At 44.6% G+C, this 22176-nt stretch overlaps 1 protein-coding gene across 1 annotated transcript in view; it reads left to right on the top strand.

Moving 5' to 3' along the window:
* Positions 1 to 9085: 9085 nt before the first annotated feature.
* Positions 9086 to 22176, top strand: part of tm9sf3 (transmembrane 9 superfamily member 3) — a 144161-nt gene continuing 131070 nt past the window's right edge. Inside the window, exon 1 of the mRNA XM_078199779.1 lies at positions 9086 to 9382. Within this exon, the coding sequence (XP_078055905.1) occupies positions 9299 to 9382 (84 nt within the window). The 5' untranslated portion in view covers positions 9086 to 9298. The remainder of the gene's footprint in view (positions 9383 to 22176) is intronic.

Below are 22176 nucleotides of genomic sequence, written 5' to 3'. Positions count from 1 at the left end.
TAAGAAGCTACAAAAGGTTGTGAATGTAGCCCAATCCATCATGCAAGCCAGCCTCACATCCATTGACTGTCTATACTTCCTGCTGCCTTGCCAAAGCAGCCAGCATAATAAAGGACCCCATGCACCCCGAACATTCTCTCTTCCACTTTCTTCCATCGGGAAAAAGGTACAAAAGTCTGAGATCACGTACCAACTGACTCAAGAACAGCTTCTTCCCTGCTGCTTTTCAATGGACCTACCCTGCATAAAGTTGATCTTTCTCTACACCCTAGCTATGACTGCAACACTACATTCTGCACGGTCTCCTTTCCTTCTCTATGAACGGTATGCTTTGTCTGTATAGCGCACAAGAAACAATACTTTTTACTGTATACCAATACATGTGACAATAATAAATCAAATCAAAATCAAATGTAATGAAGATCGATACAATGTTAATGAGTCTAAACTACTACCTGCTGAAGATATCATAGTGACAACATGTTGAGGTCACTAAAGGGAGTTAAAATTCAATTTATAATTGTTGGAATAAGCCAGTTTATAAGTATTGATGTAATTTCTAATGAGATATGCTAACTACTGAATAACCTTTAGATGAAAAAAGCAGAAAGTCAGTGGATTGCAATTTACGCAGTTAGGATATTGTTGTATCCCCTAAACAAAACCTGATGTCTTTCATCAGTGTTAGACAAATATTAATGGAATTTAGTAATAAATGTTAATGATGGGATGGTGTTTGTGTTAATGACAGGGACTGTTCTAATATTGGAGTCCTGTGTGATGCTGATTAGAGGGCTGCTGCTAAGGTTAATGCTGTCGCAGTTTATGTTAATGATTTGGGTGAAGTTGATGCTAAGAATGGGGACAGCGTTGACTTCATTGTCTTTTGTGGGCCTTCTAATGACTAAAGTGTCTGATGTGAGATTGACATGGATACTCACTAACCGGCAGTTCATGTTGTCATTGTTGCAGCTGGGCCACCGCCGGCCTTGCTCTGAACATGTCGGACATTGTGGCTTAGCTGCTCCTCGAACTAAATGTCAGTGTTTACTTCCATGTGGGCTGGCTGGCTCCAGTGTTTTCACAAGAGACGCGGTCTGCAACGCAAAAGTTTGTAAGGCCCTTTCTTTGAGTGTCCTTGTATCATTTGTACTGACCACATTGATGTCTGTCCTGAGACAGTTCACAAAATCACAGAATTGTTAGAGGGCAGAAGGAGGTCATTCAGCCCTTCATATCTACACCAGCTCTCCGAATAAGCAATTTACCTAAAGCCATTTTCCCCTTTTCCACATAACCCTGTACATTCTTCCTCCCGAGGTAACAGTCTAATTCTTTTTTGAATGCCTTGATTAAATGCTTCTCCACCACTCTCTCAGGCAGAGAATCCAGATCCAAACCACTCACTGGGCGAAATGTGTTTTCCCATTTCACATTCATTTTTTGCCAATTACTTTAAATCTGTGCTCTCTCGTTTTCAATCTGTTTATGAATGGTAAGAGTTTCTCTCTGTCTAAGCTGTCCAGACCTCTCATGATTTTAAACACCTCTATCAAATTTTCTCTCAACATTCTTTCCTTCAAGGAAAACAGTTCCAAATCCTCCAATCTATCTTGATAACTCAAGTTCCTCACCCCGAGACCATCCTCATCAATCTTTTCTGCACTCCCTCAAAAGCCTTCACATCTTTCCTCTGGAACTGGACACAATACTTCAGTTGAGGCCAAACTAATGCCTTATACTGGATGGGATTGAGGTTCATAAGGAGGAGGTGTTAGCAATTCTGGAAAGGGTAAAAATAGATAAGTCCCCTGGGCCGGATGGGATTTATCCTAGGATTCTCTGGGAGGCTAGAGAGGAGATTGCAGAGCCTTTGGCTTTGATCTTTGGGTCGTCATTGTCTACTGGAACAGTGCCAGAAGACTGGAGGATAGCAAATGTTGTCCCTTTGTTCAAAAAGGGGAGTAGGGACAACCCTGGTAATTATAGACCGGTGAGCCTTACTTCTGTTGTGGGCAAAGTATTGGAAAGGATCATAAGAGATAGGATTTATAATCACCTGGAAAGGAATAATTTGATTAGGGATAGTCAGCACGGTTTTGTGAAGGGTAGGTTGTGCCTCACAAACCTTATTGAGTTCTTTGAGAAGGTGACCAAAGAGGTGGATGAGGGTAAAGCGGTTGATGTGGTGTATATGGATTTCAGCAAAGCGTTTGATAAGGTTCCCCATGGTAAGCTTTTGCAGAAAATACGGACACATGGAATTGAGAGTGATTTAGTGGTTTGGATCAGGAATTGGCTAGCTGTAAGAAAACAGAGGGTGGTGGTTGATGGGAAATATTCATCCTGGAGTTCAGTTACTAGTGGTGTACCACAAGGATCTGTTATGGGGCCACTGCTGTTTGTCATTTTTATTAATGACCTGGATGAGGGCATAGAAGGATGTGTTAGTAAATTTGCGGATGACACTAAAGTCGGTGGAGTTGTAGACAGTGCGGAGGGAAGTGGCAGGTTACAGAGGGACATAGATAAGCTGCAGAGCTGGGCTGAGAGTTGGCAAATGGAGTTTAATGCGGAAAAGTGCGAAGTGATTCCCTTTGGAAGGAGTAACAGGAATACAGAGTACTGGGCTAATGGTAAGATACTTGGTAGTGTGGATGAACAGAGGGATCTCGGTGTCCATGTGCATAGATCCCTGAAAGCTGGCACCCAGGTTGAGAGGGTTGTTAAGAAGGCATACAGTGTGTTAGCTTTTATTGGTAGAGGGATTGAGTTTCGGAGCCAGGAGGTCATGTTGCAACTGTACAAAACTCTGGTGCTTGGAGTATTGCGTACAGTTCTGGTCGCCGCATTATAGGAAGGATGTGGAAGCATTGGAAAAGGTGTAGAGGAGACTTACCAGGATGTTGCCTGGTATGGTGGGAAAATCGTATGAGGAAAGGGTGAGGGGCTTGAGGTTGTTTTCGTTGGAGAGAAGAAGGTTAAGAGGTGACTTAGTAGAGGCTTACAAGATGACCAGAGGATTAGATAGGGTGGATAGTGAGAGCCTTTTTCCTCGGATGGTGATGGCTAGCACGAGGGGACATAGCTTTAAATTGAGGGGTGAGAGATACAGGACAGATGTTAGAGGTAGGTTCTTTACTCAGAGAGTAGTAAGGGCGTGGAATGCCCTGCCTGCAGCGGTAGTGGACTCGTCAACATTAAGAGCATTCAAATGGTTATTGGATAAACATATGGATGATATTGGAATAGTGTAGGTTAGATAGGCTTTAGATTGGTTTCACTGGTCGGCGCAACATCGAGGGCCGAAGGGCCTGTACTGCGCTGTAATGTTCTATGTTCTATGTTCTATGTTATACAAGTTCAATATGACCTCCTTGCTCCTACTCTAAGTCTCTATTAATAAAGCCCAGGATACTGTATGTTTTGTTAACCGTACATAGAAACCGTACATAGAAACCGTACTGTTTCTATGTGACAGATGGACTTCAACCCAGATAAATGCGTAGTGGTCCATTTTGGCAGGTCAAATGGGATGAAGGAGTACAATATAAAGGGAAAGACTCTTAGTACTGTAGAGGATCAGAAGGACCTTGGGGTCCGGGTCCATAGGACTCTAAAATCGGCCCCGCAGGTGGAGGAGGTGGTTAAGAAGGCGTACGGTGTGCTGGCCTTTATCAATCGAGGGATTGAGTTTAGGAGTCCGGGGATAATGATGCAGCTATATAAGACCCTCGTCAGACCCCACTTGGAGTATTGTGCTCAGTTCTGGTTGCCTCATTACAGGAAGGATGTGGAAAAGATTGAAAGGGTGCAGAGGAGATTTACAAGGATGTTGCCTGGATTGAGTGGCATGCCTTATGAGGATAGGCTGAGGGAGCTCGGTCTTTTCTCCTTGGAGAGACGTAGGATGAGAGGAGACCTAATAGAGGTATATAAGATGTTGAGAGGCATAGATCGGGTGGACTCTCAGAGGCTTTTTCCCAGGGTGGAAATGGCTGCTACGAAAGGACACAGGTTTAAGGTGCTGGGGGGTAGGTACAGGGGAAATATTAGGGGGAAGTTTTTCACACAGAGGGTGGTGGGTGAGTGGAATCGGCTGCCATCAGTGGTGGTGGAGGCAAACTCAATAGGGTCTTTTAAGAGACTCCTGGATGTCCTATTAATAGGACATGTTAATAAGTCCTATTAACATGGGACTTAATAGGATGGAGTGTTATAGGTAGGCCTAAAAGGTAGGGATATATTCGGCACAACCTGTGGGGCCGAAGGGCCTGTTTTGTGCTCTAGGTTTTCTCTTCTCTGTTTCTACTCTCAGCCTATCCTGCCACCTTCAGAGGAACATAAGAACTAGGAGCAGAGTAGGCCATTCAGCCCCTCAATGCTGCTCCACCATTCAATACAATCATGGTTGATTTCATCTCGGCCCTGTCTCCATTTTCCTGCCCATTCTCCATAACCCTTCAATCCATTACTAACTAAAAATCCGTATCTCCTCCTTAAATGTACTCAATGTCCCGGCATCCACTGCTCTCTGGGGTAGTGAATTCCACAGATTCACCACCCTTTGAGAGAAGTCTCCTTATCTCGATTTTAAGTCTGCCGTCCCTTATCCTAAAACTATGACCTATTGTTCTGGAGGAAACATCCTCTCTACATCTACCTACCCTGTCGATCTGCTTTTATATCTTATATACCTTAATTAGATCTCCCCTCATTCTTCTAAACTCTAGAGAGTATAGGCCAACACTGCCCAATCTCTCTTCATAAGTCGAATCCCTCATCTCTGGAATCAATCTCGCGAAGCTTCTCTGAACCGCCTCCAATGCAACTACGTTCCTCCTCAAGTAAGGGGACCAAAACTATACATAATATTGTAAATGCGGTCTAGCTAATGCTTTGTACAGTAGCAGCAACACTTCACTACTTTTATATTCTATTCCTTTCGCAATAAATGCCAAATTCCCATTTGCCTTCCTTCTTACCTGCTGCACCTGAATATTGTTGCAGCTTTATAGAACCTTAGTTAGGCCGTACTTGGAATATAGTGTTCAATTCTGGTCGCCACACTACCAGAAAGATGTGGAGGCTTTGGAGAGGGTACAGAAAAGATTTACCAGGATGTTGCCTGGTATGGAGGGCATTAGCTATGAGGAGAGGTTGGAGAAACTTGGTTTGTTCTCACTGGAGTGATGGAGGTTGAGGGGCGACCTGATAGAAGTCTACAAGATTATGAGAGGCATGGACAGAGTGGATAGTCAGAAGCTTTTTCCCAGGGTGGAAGAGTCAATTACTAGGGGGGCACAGGTTTAAGGTGCGAGGGGCAAGGTTTAAAGGAGATGTACGAGGCAGATTTTCTACACAGAGTGTAGTGGGTGCCTGGAACTCGTTGCTGGGGGAGGTAGTGGAAGCAGATATGGTAGTGACTTTTAAGGGGCGTCTTGACAAATACATGAATAGGATGGGAATTGAGGGATTTGGTCCCCGGAAGGGTAGGGGGTTTTAGTTAAGTCGGGCAGCATGGTCGGTGCAGGCTTGGAGGGCCGAAGGGCCTGTTCCTGTGCTGTAATTTTCTTTGTTCTTTGAATACCAGTTTTCTGTGATTCATGCACGAGGACACTCGGATCCCTCTGCAATGAAGCGTTCCAAAGTTTCTCTCCATTTAGATAATAAGTTGCCTTTGTATTTTTCTGACCAAAATGAATAACTTCCAAGTTAAACTCCATCTGCCAGATTTGGGACCACCCACCTAACCTATCCATACCCATTTATAAATTGCTAATTTCTTTATTGCAACTCACTATCCCACCTATTTTAGTATTATCTGCAAGTTTGGCCACAATACCTCCTAATCCCTATAGCCAAGTCATCAATATCGATTGTAAATAGTTGGGGCCCGAGGACAGAACTCTGTGGCACCCCACTAGTTACATCTTGCCAATCCAAGAAAGACCCATTTGTCCCAACTCCCTGCTTTCTGTTGGTTATCCAATCCATTTTTCCAATCCACTGAAACCTTTCCCGCATCCGGGGAATTTTGGAATATTATAACCAGTGGACCTGTTATTTCCGTGGCCATTTCCTTTAGTAGCCTAGAATCTAGGCCATCAGGGACTTGTCAGCCTTCAATCCCATTAGTTTACTCCGCAATTCAATGATTTACACACATATGTCCAGGTCCCTTTGCTCCTGCGCACACTTTAGAATTGTGCCCTTTATTTTCTATTGTCACTCTCTCTCCATGTCCTTCTTACCAAATTGAACAAATTCACATTTCTACACCACAGTTCACAATGCTTCCAAGTTTCATATCATCCACAAACATTGAAAAGATGCCCTGTACGTCAAGGTCTAGGAAAAACAAGTGTCCCAGCACTGACTCCTGCGGAATTCCCACTAAAAACTCTCCTCCAGCTGAGAAACATCCATTGATCGCTACTCTCTGTTTCCTGTTACTCAGCCATGTTAGAATCATACAATCCCAACTGCACGGAAGAGGCCATTTGGCCCATCGAGTCTGCACCGACTCTCTGACAGCGTATCTTATCCAGGCCCTCTTCCCCAAACATTTCCCATGGCTAATCCTCCTAACTTACACACTTGGAGCACTAAGGGGCAATTTAGCATGACTAATCCACCTAACCCACAGATCTTTGGACTGTGAGAGGAAACCGGAGCACCCGGAGGAAACCCACACAGAACGGGGAGAATGTGCAAATTCCGCATAGTCACCCAAGACCAGAATTGAACCCAAGTCCCAGGCGCTGTGAGGCAGCCATGCTAACCACTGTGTCACCGTGCTGCCCACGTTGCTACTGTTCCTTTTACCCCATGAGCTCACTTTGTTCACGAGTCTGGTGCATGGCATTGTCTTTTAGTTCCCCATAGAAAATCTCCTTGGGGATTTTGTGATCACTCATGTATAACTCATCTAAGTTGAATTTCCTGCAGTGTGGTCTCCATTCTGTTGCCCATCTTGAAGAAGGACCTCTTATGATTTTGCCCTGCCATTGAAGGACCTCAGGTGACTTTGGTGGAAGAGTTACAGAGCTTTGATGTAGCATCTATAACAGACTCAGGATTCTGTGCCCTATCGTAGGGTGAAAAGTGTTGTGTTCTGAGTCTGTTTGGTTTCTCAATGATTAGCCCCTGAGTCTTGTAAATTTAAACATAGACTGTTTATTGTGAATCTTCAATTATGTACAAATCCCAGTTACTGCCACACATTGTGCTGTTCCTCCATGCAGCCTCCTTCCAGAATGTTCTGAAGCCTATTACCGTGTGACTCTAAGCATCATACCATGGACAGTGCTATTCTGCAGTACCATGTTAACCCTTGCTCTGCCAAGCATCTTTACATCACAAAGACGTGCAGGCAGAAAAAATATCATACAACAGTAAGGACAGTAGCCTGGTACCGTATGATTTTAGTCCCCAGAGTGCACACTACCCAGATATGGGAATTTTTCTACAACATTGAGACTGGTGCTATCGATGGGCATAGCTGGTGCTTCATGGCGTGTACTGGCAATGGCTGAAATGTAACTTTGGTCTTGGAGACACTGATTTGGAGTTCAACGTTTTGCCAACGCTCGGCAATTTGTTTGCCTTAGCTCTGACTCTTCCTTCTGTGATGTGGAGATGCCGGCGTTGGACTGGGGTAAACACAGTAAAAAGTTTAACAACACCAGGTTAAAGTCCAACAGGTTCATTTGGTAGCAAAAGCCACACAAGCTTTCGGAGCTCTAAGCCCCTTCTTCAGGTGAGTGGGAATTCTGTTCACAAACAGAGCTTATAAAGACACAGACTCAATTTACATGAATAATGGTTGGAATGCGAATACTTACAACTAATCAAGTCTTTAAGAAATGAAACAATGTGAGTGGAGAGAGCGTCAAGACAGGCTTAAAAGATGTGTATTGTCTCCAGACAAGACAGCCAGTGAAACTCTGCAGGTCCACGCAACTGTGGGAGTTACAAATAGTGTGACATGAACCCAATATCCCGGTTGAGGCCGTCCTCGTGTGTGCGGAACTTGGCTATCAGTTTCTGCTCAGCGACTCTGCGCTGTCGTGTGTCGCGAAGGCCGCCTTGGAGAACGCTTACCCGAATATCAGAGGCCGAATGCCCGTGACCGCTGAAGTGCTCCCCAACAGGAAGAGAACAGTCTTGCCTGGTGATTGTCGAGCGGTGTTCATTCATCCGTTGTCGCAGCGTCTGCATAGTTTCCCCAATGTACCATGCCTCGGCACATCCTTTCTTGCAGCGTATCAGGTAGACAACGTTGGCCGAATTGCAAGAGTATGTACCGTGTACCTGGTGGATGGTGTTCTCACGTGTTCTCTTCCTTCTGTGGGCAGCTAGGCACAGTCACCTGCCTACAGAAGCTCTCTGATCACTGCCTCCATGACTTTGGAGGAACACAGTCTGCACAGATTGAAGAGATTCCCTGAATGGCATTACAACGTTAGGCTGCTTGCAGCTATGTCTCTGTGGGATTCCTTAAAGGAAAGCAATGGCAGAGTTTGGGGGGCCTTGGTGCTGTGAGTTACCGCAAAGGGCAGCAGGCACCTCACCCCCCGCACAAACACATTTGCCCCTGCCCATTGTACAGGAGGTACAACATTGTGATTTTAGAAATAGTGTTTATGTTAATAACGGGATTGGTGTTTATAGAATCATAGAGTCACACAGCACAGAAACAGGCCCATCGGCCCACCATGTCTAAGCTGACCATCAAATACCAATCTACACTAACCCCATTCTTGCTCAATAATAACGGGGTGGGGCTTATGTTAATGAAGGGGTGGGGTCATGTTAATGATGGGGCGTGGTTTATGCTAACGGAGATTCAGGTTTTATGTCAATAAAGGGGCGGGGTTTGTGATCAATGGGCGGGGCTGTCGCTGCTATTGGAACTCCATAACCCCGCGCCTCACCCCACCGAGCTCCCTAACCCCGCCCCCCAGCTCCCTAACCCCGCCCCCCGTCCCCGCCCCAGCTCCCTAACCCCGCCCCCCAGCTCCCTAACCCTGCCCAATCTCCCTACCCCGCCCTCAGCTTCCGTGCCGTGCCCCGCCCCTGCGTGCTCCGCGGAGTGCTCGGTGACGTGGCGCTGGCGGAGCGGGCGGGCTTGTGGCGCGAGCGCTGCTGAGGCCGAGCGGCGCGAGGCGGAGACACCGAGCCGGAGACAGAGCCTCCTCAGAGCGAGCCAGCCCGCCTGGGACACCGAGACCCCCACACCGAGAGTGAGAGCACCACCCCCCCGCCTCTCACACCCAGCCAGCTCCCCGCCGACATGCTCCCCGCCGCACTGCCCTCCCTGCTCGCCTGCCTCAGCCTCGCTGCACTGAGGGCCCGCGCCGATGAACATGACCACACGGTAAGCGCTGAGGGCAATCCGGGACGGAGGGCGGTGTGTGAGGCCCCCGCCGGGCCCGCTCGGTCCCCGGGCTCGAGTTGGTGCCCGGGGCCTGTTGTCGAGGGGGGAGGGGGGGGGTGCTGCCGGCTGACAGCCCCAGGCCTGGGGAGTGTGTGCGGGGCTGGGCCAGGCAGACAGAGCCGGGGCCTGTGGGGGACCGGGACACAGAGAGCCGGGGTGTGTGCGGGGCTGGGCCGGGCACACCGCCCTGGGGGTGGGTGTGAGGTTGGGCAGGGCACAGAGCCGGGGCCTGGAGGTTCAGGCTGGGATTGCAGCCTCTGTGACAGCAGCAGTGTTACTGGGGGAAAGGCCTTGTACTTCCTCCTGGCTGCTGCAGTTATTAATTGAGGTTATAAAGTGTGTGGGATGTGGATCTGGGTGTGTTTGAGTGGCTGGCTGTCACCACCCTGTCTCTGATAGGGATTGCCAATTGTCCATCACTGATCCAGAGTGGGTTAAATATCCAGAAAGCACTTCATCACATTCACATTGCTGTCATAGCTACACAAGGTGCATTACAGGGAACCAAACATTTGTTAGAACTATAATTTACATGTAGCAGTTGGGAGTAACTCAGTGAAACTTGCTCCCTCCCCACAAATACATACAATCTAAAGTTTATTTATTAGTGTCACAAGTAGACTTACATTAACACGGGAACAAAGTTACTGTGAAAATCCCCTAATTGCCACACTCCGGCGCCTGTTGGGGTACACTGAGGGAGAATTTAGCATGGTCAATGCACCTAACCAGCACGTCTTTCGGATTGTGGGAGGAAACCGGAGCACCTGGAGGAAACCCATGCAGACACGGCGAGAACATACACCCTCCACAATGGCCCAAGCTGGGAATTGAACCTTGGTCTCTGATGCTGAGGCTAATCACTGCACCACTGTGCTGCCCAACTAAACATTATGGCCAGCTTTGACAGGTCCACAGATGTGAGCGAATGTTGCTCTGGAGATGAAAGTTGTGATTTGATTTGTGTGTTCAGATGTTTGTTGGGTGCAGGGTTGTGCTAATGTTGGTGTGTATCTTGGTCGATTAGATTGTTACCCATCATTTGACTTGGTTGTGAAGAAAGGTTGAGTGCGATTGCATAACCATGGCTTGGAGCAAAATAAAATCTGGAGTTAGCACAGGGCCTGAATGAGAGATGGGGTGGTGGAGCAGTGAATGGTCATCCTGATGGAAGATGAAGAAATAATGCACAGAAGCTGTGCTTCCCTATGGACATTTGTGATTGATTTTTGATTTGATTTATTATTGTCATCATATTAGTGTACAGTGAAAAGTATTGTTTCTTGTGCACCATACAAACAAAGCATACCATTCATAGAGAAGGGAAGGAGAGAGTGCAGACTGTAGTGTTACAGTCATAGCTAGGGTGTAGAGAAGGATCAACTTAATGAGGTAGGTCCATTCAAAAGTCCGATGGCAGCAGGGAAGAAGCTGTTCTTGAGTCTGTCGGTACGTGACCTCAGACTTATGTATCTTTTGCCCGACGGAAGAAGGTGGAAGAGAGAATGTCCAGGGTGCATGGGGTCCTTAATTATGTTAGGAAGTGTAGACAGAGTCAGTGGATGGGAGGCTGGTTTGCGTGATGGATTGGGGTATATTCATGGCCTTTTGCAGTTTCCTGCGGTCGTGGGCAGAACAGGAGCCATACCAAGCTGCTATTTACGGTCTCTTTATAAATTACTATTCAAAATTAACCATTGTCCAGTGTTAACTAAACAATAAAGCCCCGAGTAAATCAGGTGTGCAAATACCAGTTAAACCTCCGCTTTTCCAGTCGCTTTGGTTATTCAGTTCTTTTAATCACATGATGTGAAAAACTGGCAATTGCATCAACAATTTGTGTACTTTGTCCTCGAGCTAAGGCAGGTTAAAAAAAGAGAATGGAACATCTATTTGGCACTTGCTGTTGCCATCAAACTCTGCCAGGTAAGGTTATTGCAGAGTAAAGCTTCCCTTCTTTCTGTACTACACCTCTTCCATCTCTTATGAATTTCTCTCATATCTAAATCCCATCCTGTGGCCAATTCAGAGTGTTGGTTGATTTCCCCAAACTCATTTGAATTGGAAACCCTATACCCAAAAAACAGGAACCTTGCCTTTCATTCATTTAGGCCGAACTGGGTAATACACCTGAACATGGGAAATTGGAGCCATTGATCCTCTGTGGCAGATTTGATCAACAGGTTTATTTGGTAGCAAATGTCATTCGCTTTCGGAGCGCTGCTCCTTCGTCAGATGGGGTGGAAATTTCCACTCCATCTGACGAAGGAGCAGCGCTCCGAAAGCTAATGACATTTGCTACCAAATAAACCTGTTGGACTTTAACCTGGTGTTGTTAAAACGCTTACTGTGTTCACCCCAGTCCAACGCCGGCATCTCCACATCAGATTTGATCATCCAGTACTTGAACCAGGTAGGTCCAGAGTGTTCCAACACACTGTCCACAACTGACCAGTAATTGGAACCAAGTTAGTTAGAGTCATTGGACTCTTATTGTTTCCATGTTGTTCTGTAAGCCAGTGTCTGCAATAGCTCAGGTAGTTGTGGCTTGAACATGTAATGGGTAATTACAAGTTTGATATGCCTTTGGTTGGTGGAAGGGGTTAAGTGGATTTCATGACCGTGCAGCCCAGCCTTCATTAGCTAAAGTATGGTTTTATTCAGAAATTATTCTTGTTTTATCGACACTCCTCACCAATACTTATAAGATTAGAGGGGGAATTCTCCTGTCTCACCTGCCACGTGAAACATTGGGTGGGGGTGGGGGGGGCACCATGCAAAGGACCTCGGGCAGGATTCTTCGGTTTTGGGGCGAGCATGGCCGAAGAATCCCACTGGACATTCTCAGAAGGATAATGTAGGAAACTAATGATAATTGTTCAGTCCTAAAGGAGTAGTATTGTTTTTAAACTTAGTTTATTTATTAGTCACAAGTAGGCTTACATTAACACTGCAATGAAGTTACTTGAAATTCCCTGAGTTGCCACACCTTGTTCGGGTACACTGAGGGAGAATTTAGCATGGCCAATGCACCTAACCACGTCTTTCGGACTGTGGGAGGAAACCGGAACACCCTGGTGGAAACCCACGCAGACACCGGGAGGAAGTGCAAACTCCAACAGACAATCACCCAAGCCGGGAATCGAACCCGGGTGTCTGGTGCTGTGAAGCAGCAGTGTTAACCACTGTGCTGCCCATGTTTTTATTCCATGTGCAGCGATCCCAGTATATTATACAGATGGTATACCAGTTTAGTATACCGATTTTATTTATTCATCCCTTGGTTTTTACACTGAATTAAAAGAGAATCAGAAATGAATATGGAATGATAGATCAGGTGTTAAAACAGAGCTGGTGCTTCTGAACTAGCGGTTTACACCCAGTATGAGTGGGTGGAATTACACTATCAAAAGGTGCAAACATGACTATTGATAATGCTTTCAAAACCTTGGAATGTCTATTTACTCATCATTCCTGTTCGATTTACTTTGGAGATATTCACTAAAATGTAACATTTCATCTTGCAAATGAAATGTTTACAAGCAAGCTATTTTGACGGGCTAGGCACTGTTTAGTAGCAATGCAGTGCTGGTGATCATATAAAATAGCTTTGCACATGAGAAGCAGAACAGGAATCATTAGAATAGTTAGTTAAATGCTTGTACCACAGGACATTAGCATGTAATCAAGGTAAATTTAGTCAAGCACAGAACAAAATAAATGGATTGAATGTGAAAAGGGAATTTATTGAGGCAGGTGAACTGACAGCTCATTGTGTGGGACATCCGTAACTGAAGCAACGTGTGGGAAAGGCAAGGTAGAGCAGGAACTGCTCTTAGGCGATGTCGAGCTTCATTTTTAAATTATGGCATCTTAAAATATGGGGAAGGTTGGGGAGGGGTAGTTTCAAAATGAGATATTGGAGTGAAATCAGCCACAATACACAAATATTAATTTTAGAAGAGGTTGTAAGAAGCAGGAAAGGCAGACAAAAAGATAATGAAATACAATCCGAGAAAACAGCTTATTGTGCCCCAAATGCCCCATAGTTTGTCATTGTTGAAATGCAGGTAAATATAGCAACCATTTTGAATGTAAAACGGTTCCGCAAATAGGCGATGATTTTTATGGTAACACGCAGCAGATCAGAGAAAGCAAAAAGTAAACATTTCGGATATATTGCTTTGTTACAACTGAATGGAATTACAGATGAAGCGTTTATATGATGGAATAGAGCAAAGGAAAATGATTGTGACAGCCACATACAGTATATAATGAAAGGATGACATATAAAGTGATGAGGTGGAAAACAGGAAATGGTTACATGACAAGTTATAGTATAAGACATTTTCTGCTTTTTTCAGATTTCTAGTATCTGCAATTTTGGTGATAATGATTGCGGAAAGAATTCTTTCTAGGAGAATAGCCTGCTGTAATTAGTGCTGTGAAATCTCTTAAAACCCACCCAAACCACTGAACAAACTGATAGGACATGCTTCGACACCACCTCCAGTAAGCTACCTCTAATAATTCCCTCAGTATTGCATTGGGGTTCTCAACTTAGATTGTATTCAGGTCTGGTACGAAGGAAAGAAATGAGAGAAAGTGGGCTTTATTTCCAAAGTTTCTATCAGTTTAGCACGGCAGTTGCATTTAATCTGAAGAATTCGTCAATGGATTTTTTTGACTTTGGGAAGACTGCGAAAAACAGAATCTGAGCACAATGAGACTGTGGAATGAAACTTTGAGGAGAGATGGAAAGACATTTGACAAATGGCTGTGGATGAAATAAAGCATTTAAAAATATACATTTTTAAAACACAGCCTTGATGCAGAATACTCAAACTATTCCATAAATGTCCTCAACCCCTGACAAGGCTCAGTGACCCAACAATTTGTCCTTCTGTTTATATTCACTGTTTTATTCTGCTCTAAATGTTATAGAGATTTAGAAGGCATTGTTTGACAGTGGTGTGACACTAGAAACATAGAAAAACTACAGCACAAAACAGGCCCTTCGGCCCCACAAGTTGTGCCGAACATATCCCTACCTTTTAGGCCTACCTATAACCCTCCATCCTATTGAGTCCCATGTACTCATCCAGGAGTCTCTTAAAAGACCCTATTGAGTTTGCCTCCACCACCACTGATGGCAGCCGATTCCACTTGCCCACCACCCTCTGTGTGAAAAACTTCCCCCTAACATTTCCCATGTACCTACCCCCCAGCACCTTAAACCTGTGTCCTCTCATAGCAGCCATTTCCACCCTGGGAAAAAGCCTCTGAGAGTCCACCCGATCTATGCCTCTCAACATCTTATATACCTCTATTAGGTCTCCTCTCATCCTACGTCTCTCCAAGGAGAAAAGACCGAGCTCCCTCAGCCTATCCTCATAAGGCATGCCACTCAATCCAGGCAACATCCTTGTAAATCTCCTCTGCACCCTTTCAATCTTTTCCACATCCTTCCTGTTATGAGGCGACCAGAACTGAGCACAGTACTCCAAGTGGGGTCTGACGAGGGTCTTGTATAGCTGCATTATTATCCCCGGACTCCTAAACTTAATCCCTCGATTGATAAAGGCCAACACACCATACGCCTCCTTAATCACCTCCCCCACCTGCGGGGCCAATTTTAGAGTCCTATGGACCCGGACCCCAAGGTCCTTCTGATCCTCTACAGTACTAAGAGTCTTTCCCTTTACCTTGTACTCCTTCAACCCATTTGACCTTGCTAGTGGGTAAAGAGTCAATCCAAGATCTGTTGGTAGCTCGATCAAGGTGCAAATTAATGGGGGCATTGACTTCAAGTTTGCATGCCTCCTGCAGCTTACTAGTATGATCTTGTTGACCCTTGAAAGCTAAAAAGCTTTGGCATTATTGCCTTAGGAAAATGTATAGGATAGCTGAAGAGATTGATTTCCTCTCTGTCCAATATTTTAAATCTAGATTTGCCACACGTTCCTTACCTAATTCAATGGGGGCTGTTGCACCAGTAATGTTTGCACTTTTGAACTAATATTGACCCAGTATCCAATATCTCCTTATATAGTGGTGTAATGATGTAACAATGTGCCCCTCTTGATGTGCAGATAGTCTTTGCACATGCCCATGTATGTGTTTTTTGCAATTTCTCAACTTCTGGACAGTTTATATTTTATGGCCTGGACAGCTAGGCCAGAGCAAGCATTCAGGTGTTTTATTTCTAAATGCTACACAATGTACAGATCAACAGTTATTACAAATTTCACAATGTAATGAGTACAACTTGTTTTTGCCGGATTTAAAATAATAATTCTGCTGTCCCACATTGGTAGGTCTGCTTGCTTGAGTTGCTAAAGTAACTTTTATCACTGCCATTGCATCTTGATCTTCGGATTCTGGACAGAAATCTGTGCCAGCAGCGTTCGATTTACAGAACGGTCTTGTCAGTGTGTGTTCAAGTCTCTTATTTCCCAACCGGAAGTTTGGTCAGCCAGCCCCAGCTGTGCACTTGAGGTTAATCGGAAAATTGCAAGGAGGTATGAAAATTATCCACCAAGGCTCGCAGCTAGCAAATAATTCTCACAAAGTAGAGGCGGGAAAAATTCGTTTGAAATTCCTTTGGCTACCATCTTGTTTCCACAATGACGTGGGGAAATTGAATTACAAATTAGGCTGTGAACACAAACACTTCTGGTTTAGCAGTGTTATTAAACTTAACTATGAGAGTCACCTTTCGTAAATGCAGAAAATATTTTTCCCCATTGTTCTTGTCTTTGAGGCCTGTCCATCTTTCAGATCTTGGATCTTCCAAGATCCTGGCAATTGTTTGAAGCTAGATTTCCCAGTGGCCTATCTTGTGTCTTCTATTCTGGTCCAGTACTTGTGTGTCCCTGCCTGCTCAACTGATGTGTTGTTTCATTGGAATCATACAAGCACATAAATGGGCCAATCAGGCCATCATGTCATAGAATCCCTACAGTGCATGAGGCCATTCAGCCCATCGAGCCTGCACCGACAATGATCCCATCCAAACCCTATGCCTGTAACCCCATATACTTACCCTGGTAATCCTCCTGACACTAGGGGCAATTTAGCACGGCCAATCCACCTAACTCGCACATCTTTGGACTGTGGGAGGAAACCAGAGCACCCGGAGGAAACCCACAGACACGGGGCGAATGTGCAAGCTTGACACAGACAGTGACCCAAGCTGGGAATCGAACCCAGGTCCCTGGCGCTGTCAGGCAGCAGTGCTACCAACTGTGCCACCGTGCCGCCCTGTCTGTGCTAACTCTTTGAAAGAGTTATCAAATTGATCCCATTACCTGCTCTCTCCTTTCTCTCTCTCTTCTCTGCATTGCATTGTTTTCCTTTTCAATTAGTCTTCAATTTCTTTTCTTAAAGTTACTATTGAATCTGCTTCTAGCATCCTTTCAGGCAGTGCACTTCATATCACAACTCACTATGTACATGCCTTTTCCCCTCAGATGCTAGGAATCCAGCAGCAAGTAACTCGCCTCCTAACTCTTCAAAACCCATATATAATTCACAAGGCACAAGTCAGGAGTGTGAAGGAATACTCTTCAGGTGCCTGGATGAGTGCAACTCCAACAACACTCAAAACGCTTGACACCATTCAGGACAAAGTGCCCCCCCTTGATTGGCATTCCTTCCACAAACGTTCACTCCCTCCAACCCTGACATACAGTGGCAGTCATGTGTACCATGTACATGGTACATGGTTCCCTGCAGGAACTCACCAAGCCTCCTTCCAAACCCACGACCACTACCATTTAGGACAAGGCCAGCAGATACTTGGCAACACAAGCTGGAAGTTCCTCTCCAAGCTACTCACCATCCTGACTTAAAACAATATCACTGTCCCTTCACTGTTGCTGGGTTAAAATCCTGGAACTTGCTCACTTAATGGCACTTTGACTGTACGTATATAAGATGACTGCAGTGGTTCATGAAGGCAGCTCACCACCACCTTCTCGAGGACTTAGGCAGCAAATGTCAACGATGCCAGCATCCCATAAATGAACAAAAGAAATGCCCCCTGGTTCTTTTTACCATGATGTGGAGATGCCGGCGTTGGACTGGGGTAAACGCAGTAAGAGGTTTAACCTGGTGTTTAAACTCTTACTCTTTTTACCATGGACCTTAAACTTGTGTCCTCTTCTCAAATCTTTTACTAGTTTCCCATTCTTTACTGCAATTCTTCATAATTTTGAATGCCTTAACCGTCTCTGGTGAAACAATAGCAATCCCTACTTCCCCATCCCTTCACATAGCTGAAGTCCCTCATCTCTGGTACTGTTGCAGCAAACCTGCTCGGCACCCAGATACACAGCACCTTTCCTAAAGTGTGGTGTCCAGAATTGTACAAATCCTCCACCTAAGGCAGAACCAGTGATTTCTAAAAGCTTACAACATTCAAACTGAGTGAAAGATAGGGTGGTGCAGTACTTGTGCTTTTTGTATTCTCAGCCTCTAAAGCCAAGGATCCTATAAGTTTCTTTTAAAATGGTGTTACCAACTTATTCCGCCACTGTCAAACACATCTGCGCATATCCCCAGCTCTCTCTGTTCAAACACCCCATTTAAAATTGTACCATTTAGTTTCAAGGAAAAAGGATGTGCGGGTTAGGTTGATTGGCCATGCTAAATTGACCCTTGGTGTCGGGGGGGTTAGCAGGGTAAATATGTAGGGATACAGAAATAGGGTGGGATTGTTGTCTGTACAGGCTTGATGGGCCGATTGGCCTCCTTCTGCACTGTAGGCAACCTATGATTCTTCTTTGATTCCAAGAAGAGGGAAACTGCTGGAACTTTGATACAGTGAGGTACAGCATAACTGGAGCCACCAGAAGAGATTCTGCTCCATTGTTATAGTTCAAGATTCTTCCTGATGTCTTTCTGTGGTTCTCCCAAGAAAATATGGTATTAATAAGCAAACTCCTGCTGTGAATCGAAACCTGCACCTTTACAGTTCTGTGTCCAGAGCCATAGAGGTTTACAGCATGGAAACAGGCCCTTCGGCCCAACTTGTCCATGCCGCCCTTTTTTTAAGCCCCTAAACTAATCCCAATTGCCTGCATTTGGCCCATATCCCTCTATACTCATCTTATCTATGTGACTATCTAAATGCTTTTTAAAAGACAAAATTGTACCTGCCTCTTCTACTACGTCTGGCAGCTTGTTCCAGACACACCACCCTCTGAAAAAATTGCTCCTCTGGACACTTCTGCATCTCTCCCCTCTCACCTTAAACCTATGCCCTCTAGTTTTAGACTCCCCTATCTTTGGGAAAAGATATTGACTAGCTGATTTGTGCCCCTCATTATTTTATAGACTTCTATAAGATCAACCCGAAGTCTGCTACGCTCCAGAGAAAAAAGTCCCAGTCTATCCAGCCCCTCCTTATAACTCAAACCATCAGGTCCCGGTAGTATCCTTGTAAATCTTTCTAGTTTAATATCCTTTCTATAATAGTGTGACCAGAACTGTACACAGTATTCCAAGTGTGGCCGTACCAATGTCTTGCACAACTTCAACAAGACGTCCCAACTCCTGTATTCAATGTTCTGACCGATGAAACCAAGCATGCCGAATGCTGCCTTCAGCACTCTGTCCACCTGTGACTCCACTTTCAAGGAGCTATGAACATGTACCCCTAGATCTTTGTTCTGTAACTCTCCCCAATGCCCTATCATTAACTGAGTAAGTCCTGCCCTGGTTCAATCTACCAAAATGCATCACCTCACATTTGTCTAAATTAAACTCCCATCTGCCATTCGTCAGCCCACTGGCCCAATTGGTCAAGATCCCGTTGCAATTGGAGATAACTTTCTTCACCGCCCACTATGCCACCAATCTTGGTGTCATCTGCAAACTTACTAACCATCCCTCCTATATTTTCATCCAAATCATTAATATAAATGACAAATAACAGTGGGCCCAACACTGATCCCTGAGGCACACCACTGGTCACAGGCCTCCAGTTTGAAAAACAACCCCCTACAACCACCCTCTGGCTTCTGTCAAGAAGCCAATTTTGTATCCATTTAGACACCTCACCCTGGATCCCGAGAGATTTAACCTTATGTAACAACCTGCCATGCAGTACCTTGTCAAAGGCCTTGCTAAAGTCCATGTAGACAACATCAACTGCACTGCCCTCATCTACCTTCTTGGTTATCCCTTTAAAAACACAATCAAATTTGAAACATGATTTTCCACTCAAAACTATGCTGAATGTCCCTAATCAGTCCTTGTGTCTCTAAATGCCTTTAGACCCTGTCTCTCAAAATACCTTCCAGCAACTTGCCCACCACAGATGTGAGGCTCACTGGCCTGTAGTTCCCAGGCTTTTCCCTGCAGTCCTTTTTAAACAAAGGCACAACATTTGCCACTCTCCAATCTTCAGGCACCTCACCCGTGACTATCGATGATTCAAATATTTCAGCTAGGGGACCTGTAATTTCCTCCCTAGCCTCCCACAATATCCTGGGATTGACTTCATCAGGTCCCGGGGATTTATCTATCTTGATGCGCTTTAAGACTTCCAGCACCTCCACCTCTGTAATATGTACACTCCTCAAGACATCACTATTTATTTCCCCAAGTTCCCTAACATCCATTGCTTTTCTCAATATTAAATACTGATGAGAAATATTCACTTAGGATCTCGCCCATCTCTTCTGGATCCGCACGTAGATGACCTTGTTGATCCTTAAGAGGCCCGACTCTCTCCCTTGTTACTCTTTTGCCCTTTATGTATTTGTAGAAACATGAAGTGTGACTACCTGTTACCTATTTGTGATATCAATTGCTGGAAACTATGGGAATATCGTACTTTGGGGTGGAAATAGGCCAGACAGCAGGCCATTCAGCCCTTGAAGCCTGCTCCAGAATTAAGCAAGATCATAGCTGATATGGTTATGGTCTCAGCTCCCATTTTCCTGCCGCTGTCATAACTATGGGGGAATTCCCAGCATGTTCTTGTTACTCTTTTCGGAAGAGGGGTTTACAAAGCCATTTAACCTACTGGTTTGTCTAATAAAATTTACTGATGGAGAAAACAGAAACCAAATGACAAGCACAAAGGTACAAAACAGTAGCATTAAGGATAAAATACCCCCCCTCAATGTTTTTCCATAGACCTTTCCAATCCAAAGTTTGACATAGAAAGTGGAAATATTTAATCCAGAGTTAACATCTACAGCTAGAACTGAAGATGAGTAATCATCTTATTAGTCTGTCATGGGAATCCTTTCAAGATATTCTATAAAGTACACAGGAAATATGAGATCAAATTAGAACTCCTGTGTGGGAAAGTATTAATTCAGGATGTTAGTTAATTAGTATAGCGGAGGTTAAACCAGCATGTAACCTTTTCAGTTTGTGACGTGGAACTGCTTGATGCTGGCAGTGAGGTTCCCCATCATTGGCACCTCCTGACTTGATGGCAGTTCTTTGTTTTGAAGTTAAGGGAAATTGGGCAGTTTTTATTTGCCATGCTCACGGTGCAGATGTCAAAGATTGAAAAGCATAGAGTTGGTCATTTAAGAAAATGCAGCAACCAGGCAAGTTTGTGTTTTAAAAGGCTGAAAATGTAGTGCGTGTGTCTGGGTAGGGGAGAAGTTGAGGAATTCCATAGTTTTAAGGTCCTAAGAATGTAGGAGTTTGAGCTGAATACATCAAATCTTCATCTGGACCCAGTGTTCATGCAAGACTGAGACAGATTGAAACATTGAATAACAGTATTGCTAAACTCGACAAATAGGAAAGATTAATCGCATCAGTTAGCAATTGTTCTGTAACACTTCGCAGTGTTCAGTTCTGGCTTTCATTTTATTCATGTATGATATTAATAGAGAACCTAATATGCAGCTTGTTTACTTGGGGCAAGCTAATTTAATGTAAATATGTCCTTTTTCACACACCTGGATAATAAATGTACAACTGTCAGTCAGTTTGCTCAGTAGTAACTGGACTTCTGATTCCAGCTGACCAGGTCAAGTCTGTCTAGTCAGCTGGTGATGGTTGATCTGAAAGCATCCAGATCCAAACTGTTTTAATTTGTAACTGCATTTTCCTGTTAATGGATGCTCGGTAGGATATTTGAACTTGAGGATTCCAAGCTCCAAGTTGCATGTATTTGTGCAAACACTCTTGAAACAAGTTATATTGAAGTAAGATTGGTAGCTAAATGAATTGAGTTATATCACATTGTATTCTAATCCTTGAGGTTGTAACAAGTGGTTTGATTTGAGGGGTACCAGTAGATGTAATGCATTTGGATTTCCAAAAGGCATTATAGATCCGGTGTCACACACACAGAGCTTATGGTGTTGGGGATAATATATTAAAATAGATAGAGGATTAGCTAACTAACAGGAAACAGAGTTGGAATAAATGGATTATTTTCAGGGTGGTAAACTAACTAGTGGAGTGCTGCAGGGATTAGTGCTGGGTCCTCAGCCATTTATGATCTATATTAATGAAAGGACCGACTATTTGCAAAATTTGCTGATGATGCAAAGATAGGAAGCAGAGCGTGTTGTGAGAAGGATACAGACAGAGGTTAAATGAATGGGCAAACATTTGGCAGATGGGAGTATAATGTGGAAAGCATGAGCTTCTCCACTGGAGGGAAAATAGAAATGATGTGGAGATGCTGGCGTTGGACTGGGGTAAACACAGTAAGAAGTTAAACAACACCAGGTTAAAGTCCAACAGGTTTA

The sequence above is a fragment of the Mustelus asterias genome, chromosome 28 (genome assembly GCF_964213995.1).
Source record: "Mustelus asterias chromosome 28, sMusAst1.hap1.1, whole genome shotgun sequence".
NCBI lineage: Eukaryota > Metazoa > Chordata > Chondrichthyes > Carcharhiniformes > Triakidae > Mustelus > Mustelus asterias.
Note: the sequence above shows the minus strand (reverse complement) of the source record. Positions and strands in the feature narration are given on the sequence as shown.